This window comes from Tursiops truncatus, chromosome 2 (genome assembly GCF_011762595.2).
Source record: "Tursiops truncatus isolate mTurTru1 chromosome 2, mTurTru1.mat.Y, whole genome shotgun sequence".
Lineage (NCBI taxonomy): Eukaryota > Metazoa > Chordata > Mammalia > Artiodactyla > Delphinidae > Tursiops > Tursiops truncatus.
Genome location: NC_047035.1, coordinates 141,828,864 through 141,846,683, shown reverse-complemented (window position 1 = coordinate 141,846,683; position 17,820 = coordinate 141,828,864). Strand labels below are relative to the sequence as shown.

Sequence of the window (17,820 nt, the reverse complement as noted above, 5' to 3'; positions counted from 1 at the left end):
GTGGTGGTATGATCAGATTTGCATTTTGGAAAAGATTACTCTGGCTGCAGTGGGGAGACTGGGTTGGAAAGGAGCATGGATGGGTGGAGGGAGACCAGTTGGATGGCTTGGCCAGGGGTGATGGTGGTAAAGATGGAAAAAGGTGGATGGGTTGGAGAAAAAATACAAAGAGCCAAAAGTCATGTAAAAAGTAACCAGAAAAGTACAAATTACAATAAGATATTTCATCCATCAGATTGGCAAAATTTTTAAAATATTGAAAAACCTATATAAAGTTGATGAAAAGGGGGACTCTCATATACTGTTGGTGTAGACATTTTGATGGTTATTTAGTAGTGTCCAAATGAGCATGTCTGTCAATTCAAGTCCATGTCTAAAATGTATCCCATAAGAATATTACCCTTTGTGCATAAAGATGTTCCGGATGTTTACCGCAGCATTTGTTTGTAATAGCAAAAAAATTGGAAACAATCAAATGTCCATTAGAAATGGAGTGAGGTAACATTAAGTACAACAATTCAAAAGAATAAAGTGATTCATGTACTTGGATGGGAAATAGCTCTATAATGTATTGATAAGCAGAAAAAACAAGTTTCAGAAAAATATATCCAGTATGTTATAAAGAAAGCTCAAACCACGTAGGTGTTTGTAATATAAATATATCTTTGAGCATGCAAAGTAAAACATCTGGGATGATACCTATCAATCTGTGTGTGGTCTCCATCTTCCGAACAAAATTGGAAACTGGGTTTTCTGTTGAGAATAAGGGCAGCTGTTCCAGACATTTTCCATTTGAGGAGAATGGTTCTGGCTGGAATTGTTTTGGGAATAGGAAATGCAGCTGACCCTACATTGCCAAACCTTACTAAAGGCTCAAAATAGAAACAGAGCCAGTTGTCAAGGTCATCTCATTTTCTCCAGCAAGACTCAGGATGTGGAGGAGGAAGGAAGAGCCATAGAGTGAGCATCTTCTATGACCAAGGCTGCTTAAGTGCTTCACACTAAACCAAACAATCAAAGCTTCCCCCAAACAAGATAACCTACAGACTAGGAGAAAATATTTGCAAATGATGCGACCGACAAGAGCTTGATTTCCAAGATAAAGAGCTCACACAGCTCAACAACAACAACAAAAAAAACAGAAAACCCTATCCAAAAATGGGCAGAAGACCTAAACAGACGTTTGTCCAAAGAAGAAATACAGATAGCCAATAGGCACATGAAAAGATGCTCAACATCGCTAATTATTAGAGAAATGCAAATCAAAACTATAATGAGGTACCACCTCACACCAGTCAGGATGGCCATCATTAAAACGTCTACAAATACTAAATGCTGGAGAGGGTGCAGAGAAAAGGGAACCCTCTTACCCTGTTCATGGGAGTGTAAGGTGGTGCAGCCATTGTGGAAGACAGTACGGAGGTTCCTTAGAAAACTAAAAATAGAATTACCATGTGATCCAGCAATCCTACTCGCAGGCATATATGCGGAGAAAACTATAATTCAAAAAGATACATGCATCCAATAGCCAAGACATGGAAACAACCTAAGTGTCCACTGACAGATGAATGGATAAAGAAGATGTGGTACCTATATACAATGGAATACTACACAGCCATAAAAAGAATGAAATCATGCCATTTGCAGCAACATGGATGCAACAAGAGATTATCATACTAAGTGAAGTAAGTCAGAAAGAGAAAGACAAATACCATACGATATCACTTAGGTGTGGAATCTAAAATATGACACAGGGCTTCCCTAGTGGCGCAGTGGTTGAGAGTCCGCCTGCCGATGCAGGGGACACGGGTTCGTGCCCCGGTCCAGGAAGATCCCACATTGCGGAGTGGCTGGGCCCGTGAGCCATGGCCGCTGAGCCTGCGTGTCCGGAGCCTGTGCTCCGCAACGGGAGAGGCCACAACAGTGAGAGGGCCGTGTACCGCCAAAAAATAAAATAAGATAAAGTAAAATAAAATACGACACAAATGAACCTGTCTTTCAAACAGAAACAGAATCACGGACATAAGAGAATAGGCTGGTGGTTGCCAAGGGGGAGGAGGTTGAGGGAGGGATGGAGTGGAAGGCTGTTGTGAGCAGATGTAAGTTTTTATATATAATGGATAGACAGTAAGGTCCTACTGTATAGCACAGAGAACTATATTCAATATTCTATGATAAGCCATAATGGAAAAGACTATTTAAAAAAAAGAATGTCTATATGTGTATAACTGAATCACTTTGCTGTACAGCAGAAATTAACACAACATTGTAAATCAACTCTACTTCAATTAAAAAAAAAAAACCTAGCATAATTTCGCACCGACAATAATACCCCATTGTGCAGACTAGGAGGTTAGGTAGTCCAAGGTTACACAAGAAGAGAGTGGTAGAACTCCAAATTTCCCCATTAGTGTGCCCTCTTGGCTTTCTCCTCACTTTCTCTGGCTGGAGCACGCTCCTCTGGGGTGGTGGAGTCGCCAGACGGAAGGGGTCTGGGTGACCTCTGAGTGACCTCAGGGAACAAAGTTCTTCTACCCCTAAATCATCTATCAGCTCAGACTTTTATAAAAGAGGGAAGCATTTTTTTTCTTGTGTAAGCCCCTTAACAAGATAAAAGTTAATTTTATTCTCTGCTAAAGTAAATTTTATTCTCTGCTAATAACGTTGGATGTTATTCTGTGCCAACGTCCTAATCAAACAGTTTCTAAACAAAGGAATAATGTAGTTCATAGAAAACACTAGGTTACAGATTTAATCTGTAAGCCTAAACGACATATTATTAGGCTTCATCAACTTTGTATATAGAGGGAAAAATACCTGTCTATTCTCAATGCTACTTTTTCCTTTGTCTTTGGGGTGTCTCTGTATGTTGAACATCCAAATAATTTGTGATGATAAATAGTACATGTTAATGAGTATTTTGGTATAATACATACTATTGAGGATGGCACCATGAGAAATCATAATTTAGTAGGAACTGTCCATTATGAGAGGTGGTATAGAGGACAGATGATGCCACTTTCAGGCGGTCATAGTCACTACTGAGGTGGCAGAGGTTGTGTGCTGCCCTAGGGCGGGGCCGGTACCTCCTGTCATCACAGCCGGACTCAGAACGGTTGGGGTGTTGACAAATTATATGATGCTGCTGCCGCATCCTCACAGCGCGACCCAGGCAACGTCCAGGACACTGGAACAAAAGCACAATGCAGTATAAACAACACTGGGAGCTCATGCATGCTGGGGTTCCAAAACCATGTGCTGCGGCGGCATTGCTAAGGACTAGCTACAGGGGATCAGCTGTACCCGAGGGAAGTTAGGGAGGATGTAAGCCCAGCTCTAAGGACCAGACAGCCCTCCTTTAGAGCCAGAAGTTTCCTTTCCTCTTTTCCCCCAGAAACTTAGACCACCTCTGGGCAGAAGGGGAAAGGACAGGGCCAATCTGTAATTGACCAGGCTTAGGTTCAGAAATGACTATGCTTAAAACCATAAGCCATGGGCAAGTTTGGGTTTTCCTGCTCAGAGCAAAAATGAAGGCTATGTGTTGAGGTGAGTTTAATTACAGAAAAAAATATTTTGACATGCAGTTCTTAAATTTTTCTGTACTCATAACACCTATTAATTTTTCTTGTAATTTGTTTTATGCTTGAAAAGGTCTTTCCCATCCTGGTAGTTCTAGTCCAGTTTAATTACTTTTACACTGAGCACTTTAATCAAGTCAGAATTTATTCTGATGTACGCCGTGAGTTTGGGCTCTCATTTTACTTGTTTTTCTTACATTAGTTGACCAATTTCCCTCATACAATCTTTTTTTTTCCCTAACAACAATATTGTGATATAATTCACATACTGTACAAGTCACTGTTTAACGTATACAATTTAATGGTTTTTAGAGTTGTGCAACCATCACCACAATCAATTTTAAGACATTATCACCATCCCCAAAAGAAACCCTGTACCCTTTAGCATCTACTCCCAATTCCTCCCATGGCCTCTCCCCCTCAGGCCTAGACAACTGTTCAGCTACATTTTTCTCTAGAGATTTACCTATTGTAGACACTTCATATAAATAGAATCATACAATATGTGGTCTTTTGTGTCTGCCTTCCCTCCCTGACCATAATGTCTTTAAGGTTCATCACCTTGTAATACATATTAGTTTATTCTTTTTAATGGCCAGATGATATTCCATTATACAAATACACCACATTTATTTATCTGTCAGTTATTTCTAATTTTTGGAGTTTTATTATGGGTTTGACTTGAGTTATTCCCACTCTTTGGTTCTTATTAATAATGCTGCTATGAACATTCATGTACAGGTTTTTCTGTGAACCTGTTTTCATTTCTCTTCGGTACATACCTAGGAGTAGAATTACTGGGTCATATGGTAACCCATACATTTAACCTTTTGAAGAACTGTCAGACTGTTTTCCAAAGTGGCTAGACCATTTTTCATTCCCGCTTGCGAAGTATTAAGGTTCCAATTTCTCCATGTCCTCATCAACACTTACTACTATCTCTCTTTGTGATTAGCATTTCCCTAATGACTAATGATGCTAAGTTTCTTTTCCTGTTCTTATTGGCCGTTTGTAAGTCTTTATTGGAGAAATGTCTATTCAGATCCTTTTCAATATTTTAATTAGTTTATTTGTGTTTTTATTATTGAGTTTGAGTGTTCTTTATATATTTTAGAAACAAGTTCCCTTTCACATATATGATTTTAAAATACTTTCTCCCACTCTGTGGGCTGTCCACTTTCCTGATCATGTCCTTCGTAGCAAAAAAAGTTTTTAATTTTGATGTGGTACAATTTATTTTTGTTGTTGTTGTGGCTTATGTTTTGGTGTCATATCTAAGAAACCATCTCCTAATCCAAAGCATGAAGATTTATGGCTAAATTTTCTTCCAGGAGCTTTATTGTTTTAGCTCTTAAGTTTAGGTCTCTGATAAATTTTGACTTAATTTTTTGTATATTGTAGGCTAGGAATTCAAGTTCTTTCTTTTGTATGTGGCTATTCAGTTGTCCTGCACCGTTTGTTGAGGAGATTATTCTTTCCCCATTGAATGGTCTTGCCACCTTTGCAGAAAATCAGTTGACATAGATACATGGATTTATCTCCAGACTTTCAACTCTCTTTCATCAGTCTATGTGTCTATGCTATGCGAGTACCACACTCCCATGATTATTACAGTTTTGTAGTAAGTTTTGAAACTGAGAAGTCTGAGCCCTCCAACTTTGTTCTTTTTCTAGATTGTTCTGGCTATTCTGGGTCCTTTATATTTCCATATGAATTTTAGGATCAGCTTGTCAATTTCTGCAAAGAAGCTGGGATTTTGAAAGGGATTGTGTTGAATCTGTAGATCAACTTGGGGAGTGCTGTCATCTGAATAACATTAAGTCTTTTGATACATAAATATAGGATGTCTTTTCATTTATTTAGATCTTCTTTAGTGTCTGGGGGAAAAAAACTTTCTGTAGTTTTATACTATTTTTTTTTGAACTATTCTTCCCTCTATGATGAGCTGCCTTTGAACTTTAAACTCATTTTACATGGGTCTGTTTCTGTACTCTAATTATATTCCATGACTCACATCTATTCCTCTACTAATGCTGCACTATTTTACTACAAGAGCTTTGCGGCACACTTTGACATCAGATAAGGAAAGTCTTTCTATACCTCTAGTAATTTGCTTTTCTAAAAATTTCTTGTCCTCACTCATTCTCCCATATGAATGTCAAAACTATCGTAAGTTCCGAAAAAAGAATTCTACTGTAATCTGAATTGGAATTACATTACATATTTCAGTTCATTTAAAGGAATGGACTGTTCAACTTTTCTGTTATGTGTTTCAACAGTGTGTTACATTTTTCTTTATAGGTTCTGTGATGGTTAATTTTATGTGTCATTTCTCACCCATACCTGATCAGGTGAAATTTAATGAGGCTTTGGACTTGGAATCGGTGTTGGAATGGGTTAAGACCTCTGGGGATATTGAGATGGGGTGAGTGTATTTTGCACATGAGAAGGACGTGAATTTTGGGGGGACCAAAGGGCATAATGTTATGGACCCATTTGTATCTCCTCAAAATTTATATATTGAAACTCTAGCCACCAATGTGACTGCATTTGGAGATAGGGTCTCTAAGGAGGTTAGAGGTTAAATGAGGCCATAAGGGTGGGGCCTTAATCTGACAGGAATAGTGTCCTTATAAGAAGAGGAAGAGACACCAGAACTCTGTGTGTGTGTGCACAGAGAAGAGACCATGTGAGGATGTAGTTAGAAGGTGGCTGTCCACAAGCCAGAAAGAGAAGTCTGACCAAAACCAACCCCGACAGCAGCTTGATTTTGGACTTCTAGCCTCTAGAACTGGGAAAACATAAATTTCTGCTGTTTAAGGCACCCAATCTGTGGTTTTCTCTTATGGTGCCCTGCAGACCAAGACAGGGTCTACTACACATTTCTTAAGCATTTTTTCCCAGGTATTTTTTATTATAACAGCATTCAAGGTGGTATTTGGAATACCGGTTCTGAGACTTCTGTGCACATATTACTAGTGTTCCTCTGCTCCTTTTCTTGAAGCCTGCTCTTGTCCCTATTGCCTCAAATCCATCTATCCAACATGAAGGTCCTCCCACGCTGGGCAGCCTGAGAGTATGTCCTCATCCACTCCCTCTGGCCACAGCCAGAAAAAGCAAGAGGTGGCTGGGAGAATCAGGAACTTGATATTAAAGCACCTTTGTTGCAAGCTTCCCAGCAAGAGGCATCATAATAAAGTGAGCCCATCTGAACCCCATGGATGACCGAGGCAGGAAGGTCAGGCCGCCACGCTCCCTGGGTCCCAGTCCAGTGGAAGATGAGTGTGTTCTCTGCACGGCCTTCATAAGCATCGTATCCAAGACCCTGGCCAGCTCAGAGGATGGTCCGGAGCAGCCCAGGCGACCGAAAGAGAGGCCACCGTGGCTGCAGATCCGCCCCTCAATCCCCACCTGGGTGAAACTTCAGAGACTGGACTGTCATTCCTGGGGCACGTCTCCCCTCCCCCACTCTTCTGTCTTCCGTGTTGGTGGGGGAGGGGGATAGTTCTTGTTCGAAGAAATCCTTGGTTCTTCCAATTCTAGTTAATAAACTTGATGCTCCAGAAAGATGTATCACACTCTGCTTTGCATCATCCCTGCACAGAACTTTTCCAGTTAGACAAGTGTGTAGCCATGTAGTGCTTGGAGTTAATCAGAACAACTAAAGGGGAAAATGACCTAAGAGAATTAGCACAATGACTCCCAGCAGCAACAACTGCTGCACTGCAGGGCAGAAATGCAGGAAGTGTGAAGTACCTTCCTGCACTAACATTACTGAACATTTTCAGAAGGGCCGAGGGGAACTTTTGGTCCCTGCAGCCTGTGTTAATTACAACAGAGAGGCCCATGAAAGGATAAGAAGGTCCCGTGAACCAGCCTGTGCGTGGTGTGGTAAGGTCCCTGTGCAGCTGAGTTTCATGACTGTCACGCAGCAGTTGGGCTCTCCTCTTCCCCCGTGCGGAGGGGCCCTGATGCATGGGTTTATTTTATTTTTTTTGATGTATACCATTTTAAAAGTCTTTATTGAATTTGTTACAATATTCCTTCTGTTTTATGTTTTGGTTCTTTAGCCGCGAAGCACGTGGGATCTTGGTCCCCGACAAGGGATCCAACCTGCACCCCCTGCACTGGAAGGCAAAATCTTAACCACTGGACCACCAGGGAAGTCTCTTTTTTAATTTTTTTTGATGCATGGGTTTCACCACAGGGAGTGTATGATTATAGTAAATGATCATACTTTCAAAACACTAGATTTGTCAGCATTACCTGGTTCCCTGGTTCAATAAGCCCTGGAACACACGGGTGACTGGAGCAGGGGCTTCTTCCCAGAGGCCTCTCTCTGGGGGCACATGCTCTCGGAGGCATCACCTGTACAGTCCCATTGGCTCTTGTCCGCTTACAGGTCACTTGCCGACTGCGGAATCCTTCACCGCAAGACACAGAGCACTCTGACCATGTGCCCGTGAACCACCTAAGAACAAAAACTACAGGAGCTTAGTAAGGACTGGTAGGACAGATCCAACAGGGAGTGCCTTCCAAAGGAAAAATTGATCCTAAGATGATGACTGTTTCAGGGCCCTCACACGTGTCTCTGGAAATGGGCAGCAGCACAGATAACTCCCAGCCATATGCTCAGATTTTCTTTTACTCAGAGAAGCAACAGAATCACCACGTAGAGACAAGCAACATAGGGGTGGGATAGAGCCGTCTTCAAGTATGTAAGGAGCCGTGACTTGTGTGGCTTCATAGAGTACAGCTAGGGCAAAATTAGGTGGAAACTTCAAAAAGGTGGATTTCAACTCACTGAAAGCAAAGGGAATATTACTGGATATTACTAAATCACCTATGTGCTCTTTGTGCTCTGAGACATTCGCATGTTTTCTAATGTAATTGTCATCTTGTTCCCATTCTTGCAATGAGGACAGCGATGTCCACAAGGTTAAATAGCTATGGTCCCATAACTAACATGCCAAGAAAGCTGGGACTGCTTCTAGATTTATCTGACCCTAAAGTTCATAATGATTATAGAAGACTGAACTTGGAAGTGGACACCTTGGAGATATTGGGTGCTCTGTCACTCAAGATGTTCGAGCTGCCACCAGGATACTGAAGAGTAGGGGTTCCTAACCTGAGCCCCATTGTTCTGCCAGGGAACCATGGACTTGGATGGGAAAAGGATTACATCTTTATTGCCACTAAGCTCTAACGGCAATTGTATTGCCTTCAATTGTAAAAATGTAGGCAACAACATCTAGTAGTAATAGCAATACCTGTGATTTTGTTAGCAGTAGAAATCATAGCTGCTTTCACATGACATGAAAATTGTGGCAGGCATCCAAAACAGCAGTTATATTCATCACCATTTCAAAATCAATTGTACTAGTAGATCCTGTTATTTAGTGTGTTGAGAGAAGCAAATTTCCTATTACATCACACATTTGAAACTACTTCAGTAACTATATTTCAGTATAATTAATTGGATTCCTCTGTAGTCAAGTATATTTTATTTTTATAGATTTAAAACCCTTGATTGAGAAGGGAGCCATAGGCTTCTCTAGACTACGGAGGGATCCGTGGCACTGAAATGTGAAGGACCCCTGATGTAGAGGGATCTAGGGTTAGATGATCTCTACTGTTTCTTCTAGGTATGAAAGTGTATGACAGTTTTTTCTAGGAGTGGCTAAAGGCTTGAGAGTACTTAATAAATAAGGATAAATTTCCCAATGTGAATTCTCATTGTGAGAATCAACAATTGATATAAACCAGTTTTCTTGGATCAAATTCCTCCTAGTTATTCTAGCATCAGTTTGCTGCTTCCTGAGGGACAGATGACTCTTGCACAAGCTCTTCCTTTGAAGGATAGGAAGAGCTCATGCAAGAGTCAAGGTGCCTATGGCACTGCAAGAGAGGTCAAGGTGCCCATGGTATCCACGGCTCTTCTAATAACGTGTTCCGAGGCACCTCTTTTGTTTCACGGTGTGACCATGCCTCCCACTTCTCCTCCAAGGCACAGATCATGGATCCGGGGTGGGCATTTGCACAGAGCAGTGAGCTGTACAACATTATGTACACCTCCGATTCCTCCTCAGTAAAATGAGGTTGATTAATAGTGTCTGCCTCACAGGTTTGTGCTCAGTAAGTACTACTACTGTTTGGTTTTTGTCTTGGTTTTTTTTTTGTTTGTTTTTACTGTGAATTTTGGCATTGTGAACAAAAATATTGCCTGCCATGTCAGTAAACAAAGGATGTTGCAGCCATCAAGCCATCACATTACAGCTGCCCTGACGGTGCACCACCCCGAGGAGACTCAGGATGAGAAAGCACAGGACACTGGCCCCAGATAGTGGAGGTGCACATCAAAGGAATGATTTCGGTAAGCCCAGACTCTTGCATCTTCCCATACAGACAAAGGCGCTAAATTCCTTAACTTGAGATAGCTGGTTTTCTTTAATTAACAGTAATATTTTGATGTTCCAACTACCTGGTCTTTTGTTGCAAAAACTCCTATATATCTTGGTTCCCCACTCCCCACCTTGCCACTTCAGAACAGTTTCTCAGCATTATCTGCGATGCTATGTCCCAAGCCTGAAGTCCTCAGAATGTCCGTCGAATAAAACATACCTCTCGACTTTTAGGTTATGCATTATTTTCAGTCGATGGCATCACTGGTCAATTATCTGCTAGGGACTATGCTATTCAATCATTCATTCATTTTTTTAACAAATATTTTTAGAGAGTGTACAATGGGGCGATCACTGTGCTGAGTGCTGGGGATAACTCGTTAAACACACCAGCTGTGGATTTGGGTCTCATAGAACCGATGGTCCAGTATGTGGGCAAGACAGGCAGATTGTGGTAAGAGCTGTGCAGAAGAATGACATGGAAATAGAAAAACATATAGCACAGGGGTCTGGGTTAGTTTGGGGACTAGAAGGTTTTCCTGAAAATAGATGAATAAGAATAACTAAGTGAAAAGAGAGTAAGCAGTATGTGCAAAGGCCCTGAGTCAGGAGACAGAACGGTATATCGAAGGGACAAAAAAGACTATTGTGGATGGAGATCCAATAACCAGGCTGGGAGACACAGCAATGAGGCAGAAAGGCAGCCTGAGACCCAAGCACGCAGGGACTTTTATTCTTTCACTCACCTATTTGGTCAGGCAGCAAATAGGTACTGGGCACTTACTATGTGCAAGGCATTATTTTAGACATTGGGGGACAAAATGAACAAGATAGACACAGTCCCTATGCCAGGAACTTTGTTTGACCTTTGTCCTAAGAACAATGGGAAGGCATGGAAGGTTGTTTATTTTTTTTAAACATCTTTATTGGAGTATAACTGTTTTACAATGCTGTGTCAGTTTCTGCTTTATAACAAAGTGAATCAGCTATACGTATACATATATCCCCGTATCTCCTCCCTCTTGCGTCTCTCTCCCACCCTCCCTATCCCACTCCTCTAGGTGGTCACAAAGCACCGAGCTGATCTCCCTGTGCTATGTGGCTGCTTCCCACCACTAGATACCTGTTTTACATTTGGTAGTGTATATATGTTCATGCCACTCTCTCAGTTCGTCCCAGCTTACCCTTACCCTTCCTCGTGTCCTCAAGTCCATTCTCTAAGTCCGCGTCTTTATTCCTGTCCTGCCCGTAGTTTCTTCAGATCCATTTTTTTTGTTTTTTTGTTTAGATCCCATGTATATGTGTTAGCATACAGTATTTGTTTTTCTCTTTCTGACTTACTTCACTCTGTATGACAGACTCTAGGTCCATCCACTTCACTACAAATAACTCAATTTCGTTTCTTTTTATGGCTGAGTAATATTCCATTGTATATAGGTGCCACATCTTCTGTATCCATTCATCTGTCGATGGACACTTAGGTTGCTTCCATGTCCTGGCTATTGTAAATAGAGCTGCAATGAACATTGTGGTACAGGTCTCTTTTTGAATTATGGTTTTCTCAGGGTATATGCCCTGTAGTGGGATTGCTGGGTTGTATGGTAATTCTATTGTTAGTTTTTTAAAGAACCTCCATACTGTTCTCCATAGTGGCTGTATCAATTTGCATTCTCACCAGCAGTGCAAGAGGGTTCCCTTTTCAAGTGAGGAGCATCGTGATGAGTTTGTATTTAGGGTTTTTTTTTTTAAGGTTTTTTTCTAATGTGAACCGTTTTTAAAGTCTTTATTGAATCTGTTACAATATTGCTTCAGTTTTATGTTTTGGTTTTTTGGACGTGAGGCATGTAGGACCTTAGCTCCCGACCAGGGATCGAACCCACACCCCCTGCATTGGAAGGCAAAGTCTTAACCACTGGACTGCCAGGGAAGTCCCATGGGTTTGTGTTTTCAAAGATGGTTCTTCTTATAGAGTGGACAAGGCACTCTAGAAAGGAGACAAAACTCAGGAGGCTCCTGGAGTGGTCCTAGTGAGGAATGATGATGGCTTGGACTCCATTGGTAACAGTGGGAATTGACAAGAACGGATGGAAGTGAGAGGAAAGTGGGAGTTCAGGATGTTGTCAATGTGATCTGGAACACTGGGGACGGATCAGATTTGGTGGAGATCATGAGTTTGACTTTGGACATTTTTAAAACCATTGATTTGTGTTGTCTGTGACACAGAAAGGTTAGTAATGGTTTTACCCCTGGGGGTAGAGTCTACAGAACTGTGCTTTTAACTAGTGCCTCTCATGATCTGGCCCGCTGACTTATCTCCTGGGTAAACCCATGAAATCAGCTTCACTGTGCTCTTAAGGTACATTGTGAGTGCAGGAAACAGATTTGGGTAGCAATTAAGAGCAGATGCTGTGAAAGCAGACTACCTCAATGTGAATTCTGGCCCTTGTAACTGTGCGGCCTAGGGGAGTTGTTCCATCTGTAAAATAGAAAATGAACGACATCGACCTCAGAGGTGACTGTGAAGTGATCCACATAAAGTACTTAGCAGAGTGCCTTGTATGGTACATGCTAAACAAATCACAGTGGTCGAGTTATTAATTCCAAATGACTGGGCATTTTAAAACAAGCCAAAACCTGGTACTGATGAGATGACTACACATACCTCGAGGGGCAGTCCCAGATGTTACAGGGCTGGAACCCAGCCAGCGGCTTCTGGAGGTGCTCACAGAAGGCCTCACTCACTTCCTGCCCGTTGGCCATTACACACTGGGGTCTCTGAACTCGGGCTCCCAAGTGGCCGCAAGTGGCAGAACAATGTGTCCAGCTACCAAGCTCCCAGAAAGTCTCTGCAGAAAGAAAATGAATGTCATGACAGATGAGAAATGATGATGGGCTGGAGACAACCCGGCCAAAGACCACCGCCAGCTGTTTTCTGGTTACCTGCCTGTCTGGTGCTCTGAGTAGCAGACAGAGAATAAGCCATCATACAGTGCAAGGGAGTCCGTTAAATCTCCTTTTCCCTCAGCTAGCTTACTGTAATAACTGGTGGGAATGGCAGCCAGAATGGGGCCCTCGGACCACAGCCTGGGTGAGGGGCTACTGCAGACCAGCTGGATCTGCCAGAAAAAGCCCAGAGAGAAGGCGGAGGTATGCTGTGCAGTGCGCTGGCTCCCCACGACTCTCCAAGCAGAGCCAACAGGACAAGAGTGGAGGGTCTCTCAGGGGATGCCCTAAGGATGCCCCGTGGGTTCTATTTCTCCAAAGTGGATCAGGCCGAGAAATGAAAGATGTTTAGCAGGGAGCAGGGATTAAGCAGAAGTGTTAATGTTGCATTTCAATTCCATTCTTACTTTTCCATTAATTCTGAATCTAAATTTCAGATTATTCCTGAAACTGCATACATAATTTGTCCTGGAGACATCTGGAAAGGTGAAAATGGGAGTTGCCTTTAGAAACGTTGAAGCTGACCCCCTCCAATAATTATAACGGTTTTTACTTTAATCCCCCTTCCAAGCAGCCTTTTCCTTCACTTTTGACACTTGGTAAAAAGACGAGGTAGGACATGATGATGACACATTTGTGTATGATCACAGAAAGTGCCAGACTTTTTGTAATAATCACAAGTAATTGATAGCTACCAGCTGTGTCCGCAGGCTCCCTCACAGAGGGACTGATTTCTCTAACTTAATTGTTTTCCCGGTTTTCCTTTTGATTTTGGAATATTTGTCCTAAGCTGCATATGGTATCATTTGCAAAGGAGAAGAGAATATATTTTTAGTTGCCCCCCCCCCAGGATTACAGTTTATTTAAAACAAATTTAAAAAACAGCTAAGTTTATTGAGAATTTTCCAGGTGATAGGTACTGAGTTAAACACTTTAACATCAATTTTCATTTAATCCTTATGGCCATCTTGTGAATTAGATTAGTTTTACTTACAGAGGTGGACACTTCAAAAAGCTAAGTGACTTTCCCAAGATCCTTCAGCTGGATTGGGGCCCAGTGTGTCTGTCTCCAAATCTAACTCTTTCTACTCTGTCACATTTCACAAAGACACCCTGATGATTCAAGGCAGGACACACATGCATTTCTTTAAAAAAATATATGCATTTTTTTACTGAGGTATAATTCATATACAATAAAATGCTCAGATATCAGGCATGTGGTTTTATGAGTTTTCACAATTGTATGCATTTATGTAACCGTGATCCAAAGCAAGGTATACAACATTTCATCACCCCTAAAATTTCCTCCTGCCTCTTTTTTAATCAATTTCCCTCTCCTCCAGGCAACCTACTTCTCCATTTCTGTTAATATACATCAGTACTATCTGTTCCTGGACTTCATATGATACGTACTCTTGTATGTTTGGCTTTTTTTGCTTAACATAATGTTTTTGAGATATACCCATATTGTCCTGTATATCAGTCATTCATTCTTTTATTTTTATTGCTGAATAACATTTCATTGTATGAATACACCCACAAAGTTACACCTTATTCTCGTAAGTATTTTTGATTTTCTTAACTCTACCTCTCTCCCTTGGCCTCCTAAAGAGTTTTGCAAGCTGGAAATACCTAGATTAGGTTCTTGTGACCAAGTACTGATATGTGTGGAAAAAAATATTTGTGAAAGAAGACAAATGAAAGAATTGATTGCACAGTTCTTAGCAAATCTTCCCTCTGTTAATATTTACCAAGTTAGCAATTGTTTTGCAACTGGAAAACCAATGTCTGCATTACCACAAATAATGGTGCAGATTTGGGATATGACCTCTGTGGGCTTCCTCAGGAGTGAATTTTTTTTAAAAAACGTTCAATATGGAAAGAAAATGTTGAACCCCCGAAGGTTGAGGGGGAAGGAAAAAGCTGGCTGGACGCCTGGGAATAATTTTACTTATTGCAAAGTGCAAAACATGGAGGGTCTTTTAACTAATTCCTTTTCTTAGCACATGCCTTACCACCAGCAAATCCCCCAAAAAAGCCCAAATCCCAGACCTGAAGGTAGGGGTTCTCTTGTTGGCCCATTACTGTTGGTTTCAGTGTGGATGCCTGGAGCATATGCTGTTTATGGTCCTTGGGAAATAGAAGTTTACTGCCTGACTGTCTTTGTTCTGAGAAAAAAAAAGGAACACTTGTTTACCAATTAGAAGTTATCTAATTCTTGTTCCATCTTGGGTGTTCTGAAAGACGACAACTCCTGGGAAATAATTCCTTTTCAATAGAATACTCTGTCCCAGGACACTCAGGCTCACACAGATCTGGGAGCTACGTGTGGGGCTGGGTGTGCGGAGAGCCACGGGGGCTTAGTTAGAGTTATTAACTACGCTAACATGTAGCATCTCTGCATGTTTTCAGGGTTTACAGCCTAACTAACAAGGTAGGAAAAAATACATTCACCAGAATTCCAAAAGGGACTGGAGGAAGCAGCTGGGGCTTATAGGGCTCTTCCCCTCCAGACAGCTTTGGGAACAGAAGGGGTGATGTTTTACAGGGGACCTCACATGGTGAGGAGTGCATGAGTGTAAGAGCAGAAGGATGGTGGAGGAATGCTGTGTATTGTGTGATGTAAGACACTCTTGATTCCTCAGTCATGTGACCAAAGTCACAAGCTGCTTGACTGGAGAGACTTCTGAGAGAAGAGGTGTGCAGGGCAGAACTGAGATACCCACACAGACTCATGAGTGGAGAGGGGGAGAGGCAAGGAATAAGGCTGGGACTTCACAGGGAGCTTGGGGAAGGCACTGGAGAATCAGACAGGTTAAGCTTCCCCATTTGTTGACAGTCTTCCATATTAAGATCCTAGAGGACCACAGAGGCTCTTTGGGAAGGGCCACATGGAGGTACACCAGTGCCCTTCTGATCAGCACTGAGAGTCAAGGAGGGCAGTATGGAGAACACTGAAAGAGATGACTATATATTTGGGCTCTAGTAAAAACTTTCCTTTTTCTTTTTTTTAAATGAGTTTATTCATTTCTTTATTCATTTATTTTTGGCTGTGTTGGGTCTTTGTGCACGGGCTTTCTCTAGTTGTGGTGAGTGGGGCTACTCTTCGTTGTGGTGCATGGGCTTCTCATGGCAATGGCCTCTCTTTTTGCAGAGCACAGGCTCTAGGCACGCGGGCTTCAGTAGTTGTGGCATGTGGGCTTAGTAGTTGTGGCTCACGGGCTTAGTTGCTCTGCGGCATGCAGGATCTTACCGGACCAGAGATCGAACCCATGTCCCCTGCATTGGCAGGCAGATTCGTAACCACTGCGCCACCAGGGAAGTCCTCTAGTACAAACTTTCAATGAGTAGCAGGTTTCCTCAATTTATACAACGGGATAAAAGATTACTGCCTGGGCTTCCCTGGTGGCGCAGTGGTTGAGAGTCCGCCTGCCGATGCAGGGGACACGGGTTCGTGCCTCGGTCCGGGAAGATCCCACATGCTGCGGAGCGGCTGGGCCCGTGAGCCATGGCTGCTGAGCCTGCGCGTCTGGAGCCTGTGCTCCGCAGCGGAAGAGGCCGCAGCAGTGAGAGGCCCGCGTACCGCAAAAAAAAAAAAAAAAAAAAAAAAAAAGATTACTGCCTCCAGCACTGTGCTATTGTAAATATCTAAAGAGTTCAGGAACATCAAAGTGCTTTGTGCATGACACCTATTCCAACTCCCCATCTATTTATGTCTCTGGGCTCCTCTAACTGCCAACAAGAAAAGCCATGGAGAAAGCTCTTTCCATCATCCTCTTAGTTTGGCTGTGGATTCTATAATCTCATACCAGTTCTGCCAGTGCCTCAGTTTTATTCATTTATGAAACACTTATTTAATACTTACACCTGTGTTAGGTGCTGGAGAGACAAAGGACAATAATAAATGATCCCTAACCTCAGTCTAACTGACTTCTGTGATTAACTCTCAATCACTTCCAAACTCTGGGGGGGAAAGAGAAGTATTATTTATTGAGTCCTCAAACCCCTGCAAGTTAAAGCTCATTCTGGTGACAAGACTTCGTGAGCTCCAGATCTTATCCCTGACAGACAGCAGAAGAAGCAGCCAGCTTATCACCCTGTGTGGGGGGCTCACTGCAATGACCTTCCCCAAATTACAGTACTGACCCCACTACAAGATGTCTTAAGACTCAATTGATTAGTATTTGTTGGCCACCTACTGTGTGCCTCATACTCTATTATATTGTTAGGACTGCAAAAGAAATACTAGACATGGTCTGTACCATTAAGGGACCCACAATTTAGCTGAGGAGACATAAATGAAAGAGGAAACAACTGGAGACCAATGTGTGTTAGGACTTAGGGACCAAGGGGTGAGACCACAGAAAGGAGAGGTCCAAAAAAATCAGAGAAGGATTCACACGGGAAATGGGAATTCAGTTGGCCCTACAGGATGGGAGGTATTGGGGCAACATGATAAAGGCAGTGAGCAGTATGAGTGCAATGAGCACTTTTCCTGGGTAAGCAATATGAATGGCAGCCACACTTCCAGGGAAGCAACGTGGGGTGTGTGTGTGGAGGGGGGTTTGGAACACAGGGCAGGAAACCACGTTGCCTAGAACAGAGTTTAGTGCTAGCTTACAGTGGAGGTCAGGGAAAAGAAGCAGATGTAAAGGCAGAATATGAAGGATCTTGATTCTGGGCAGAAAGTTTATATCCCAACGTAGGTTCTTAGGCAGAGAAGGAGCAGCAAGAAAGTCACAACCTTCTAAGAGAAGAACTGGTAAGACAGAGTATTAGATTTAGTGCTCGTTTGTAAGTGGGCAGTGGCAGCAATAGTTAAAACCATTTAATGTCCACTTGTTTACTCCTTGACCCCAGAATCAACAAAACCAGGTCCTACTTTGTACATATTATAG

At 42.3% G+C, this 17,820-nt stretch overlaps 2 protein-coding genes across 29 annotated transcripts in view; one reads left to right on the top strand and one right to left on the bottom strand.

The window, feature by feature from the left end:
• ADAMTSL3 (ADAMTS like 3) overlaps positions 1-17,820 on the bottom strand; it is a 368,604-nt gene that overhangs the window by 7,234 nt on the left and 343,550 nt on the right. Inside the window, 5 exon segments of the mRNA XM_033852218.2 lie at positions 3,087-3,187; positions 7,845-8,049; positions 12,642-12,825; positions 14,975-15,025; positions 15,028-15,090. Of these exon segments, the coding sequence (XP_033708109.2) occupies positions 3,087-3,187; positions 7,845-8,049; positions 12,642-12,825; positions 14,975-15,025; positions 15,028-15,090 (604 nt within the window).
• SAXO2 (stabilizer of axonemal microtubules 2) overlaps positions 1-17,820 on the top strand; it is a 120,902-nt gene that overhangs the window by 31,122 nt on the left and 71,960 nt on the right. For 25 of the 28 annotated variants that reach the window (XR_012330316.1, XR_012330315.1, XR_004525327.2 and 22 more), the window contains one exon: positions 7,649-9,951. The gene's annotated coding sequence lies outside the window, so the exon portion shown is untranslated. Of the gene's footprint in view, positions 1-5,879; positions 6,004-7,648; positions 9,952-13,359; positions 17,815-17,820 lie in introns of those variants that run through there. The other 3 variants (XR_012330310.1, XR_012330309.1, XR_012330317.1) reach the window with 3 other exon arrangements.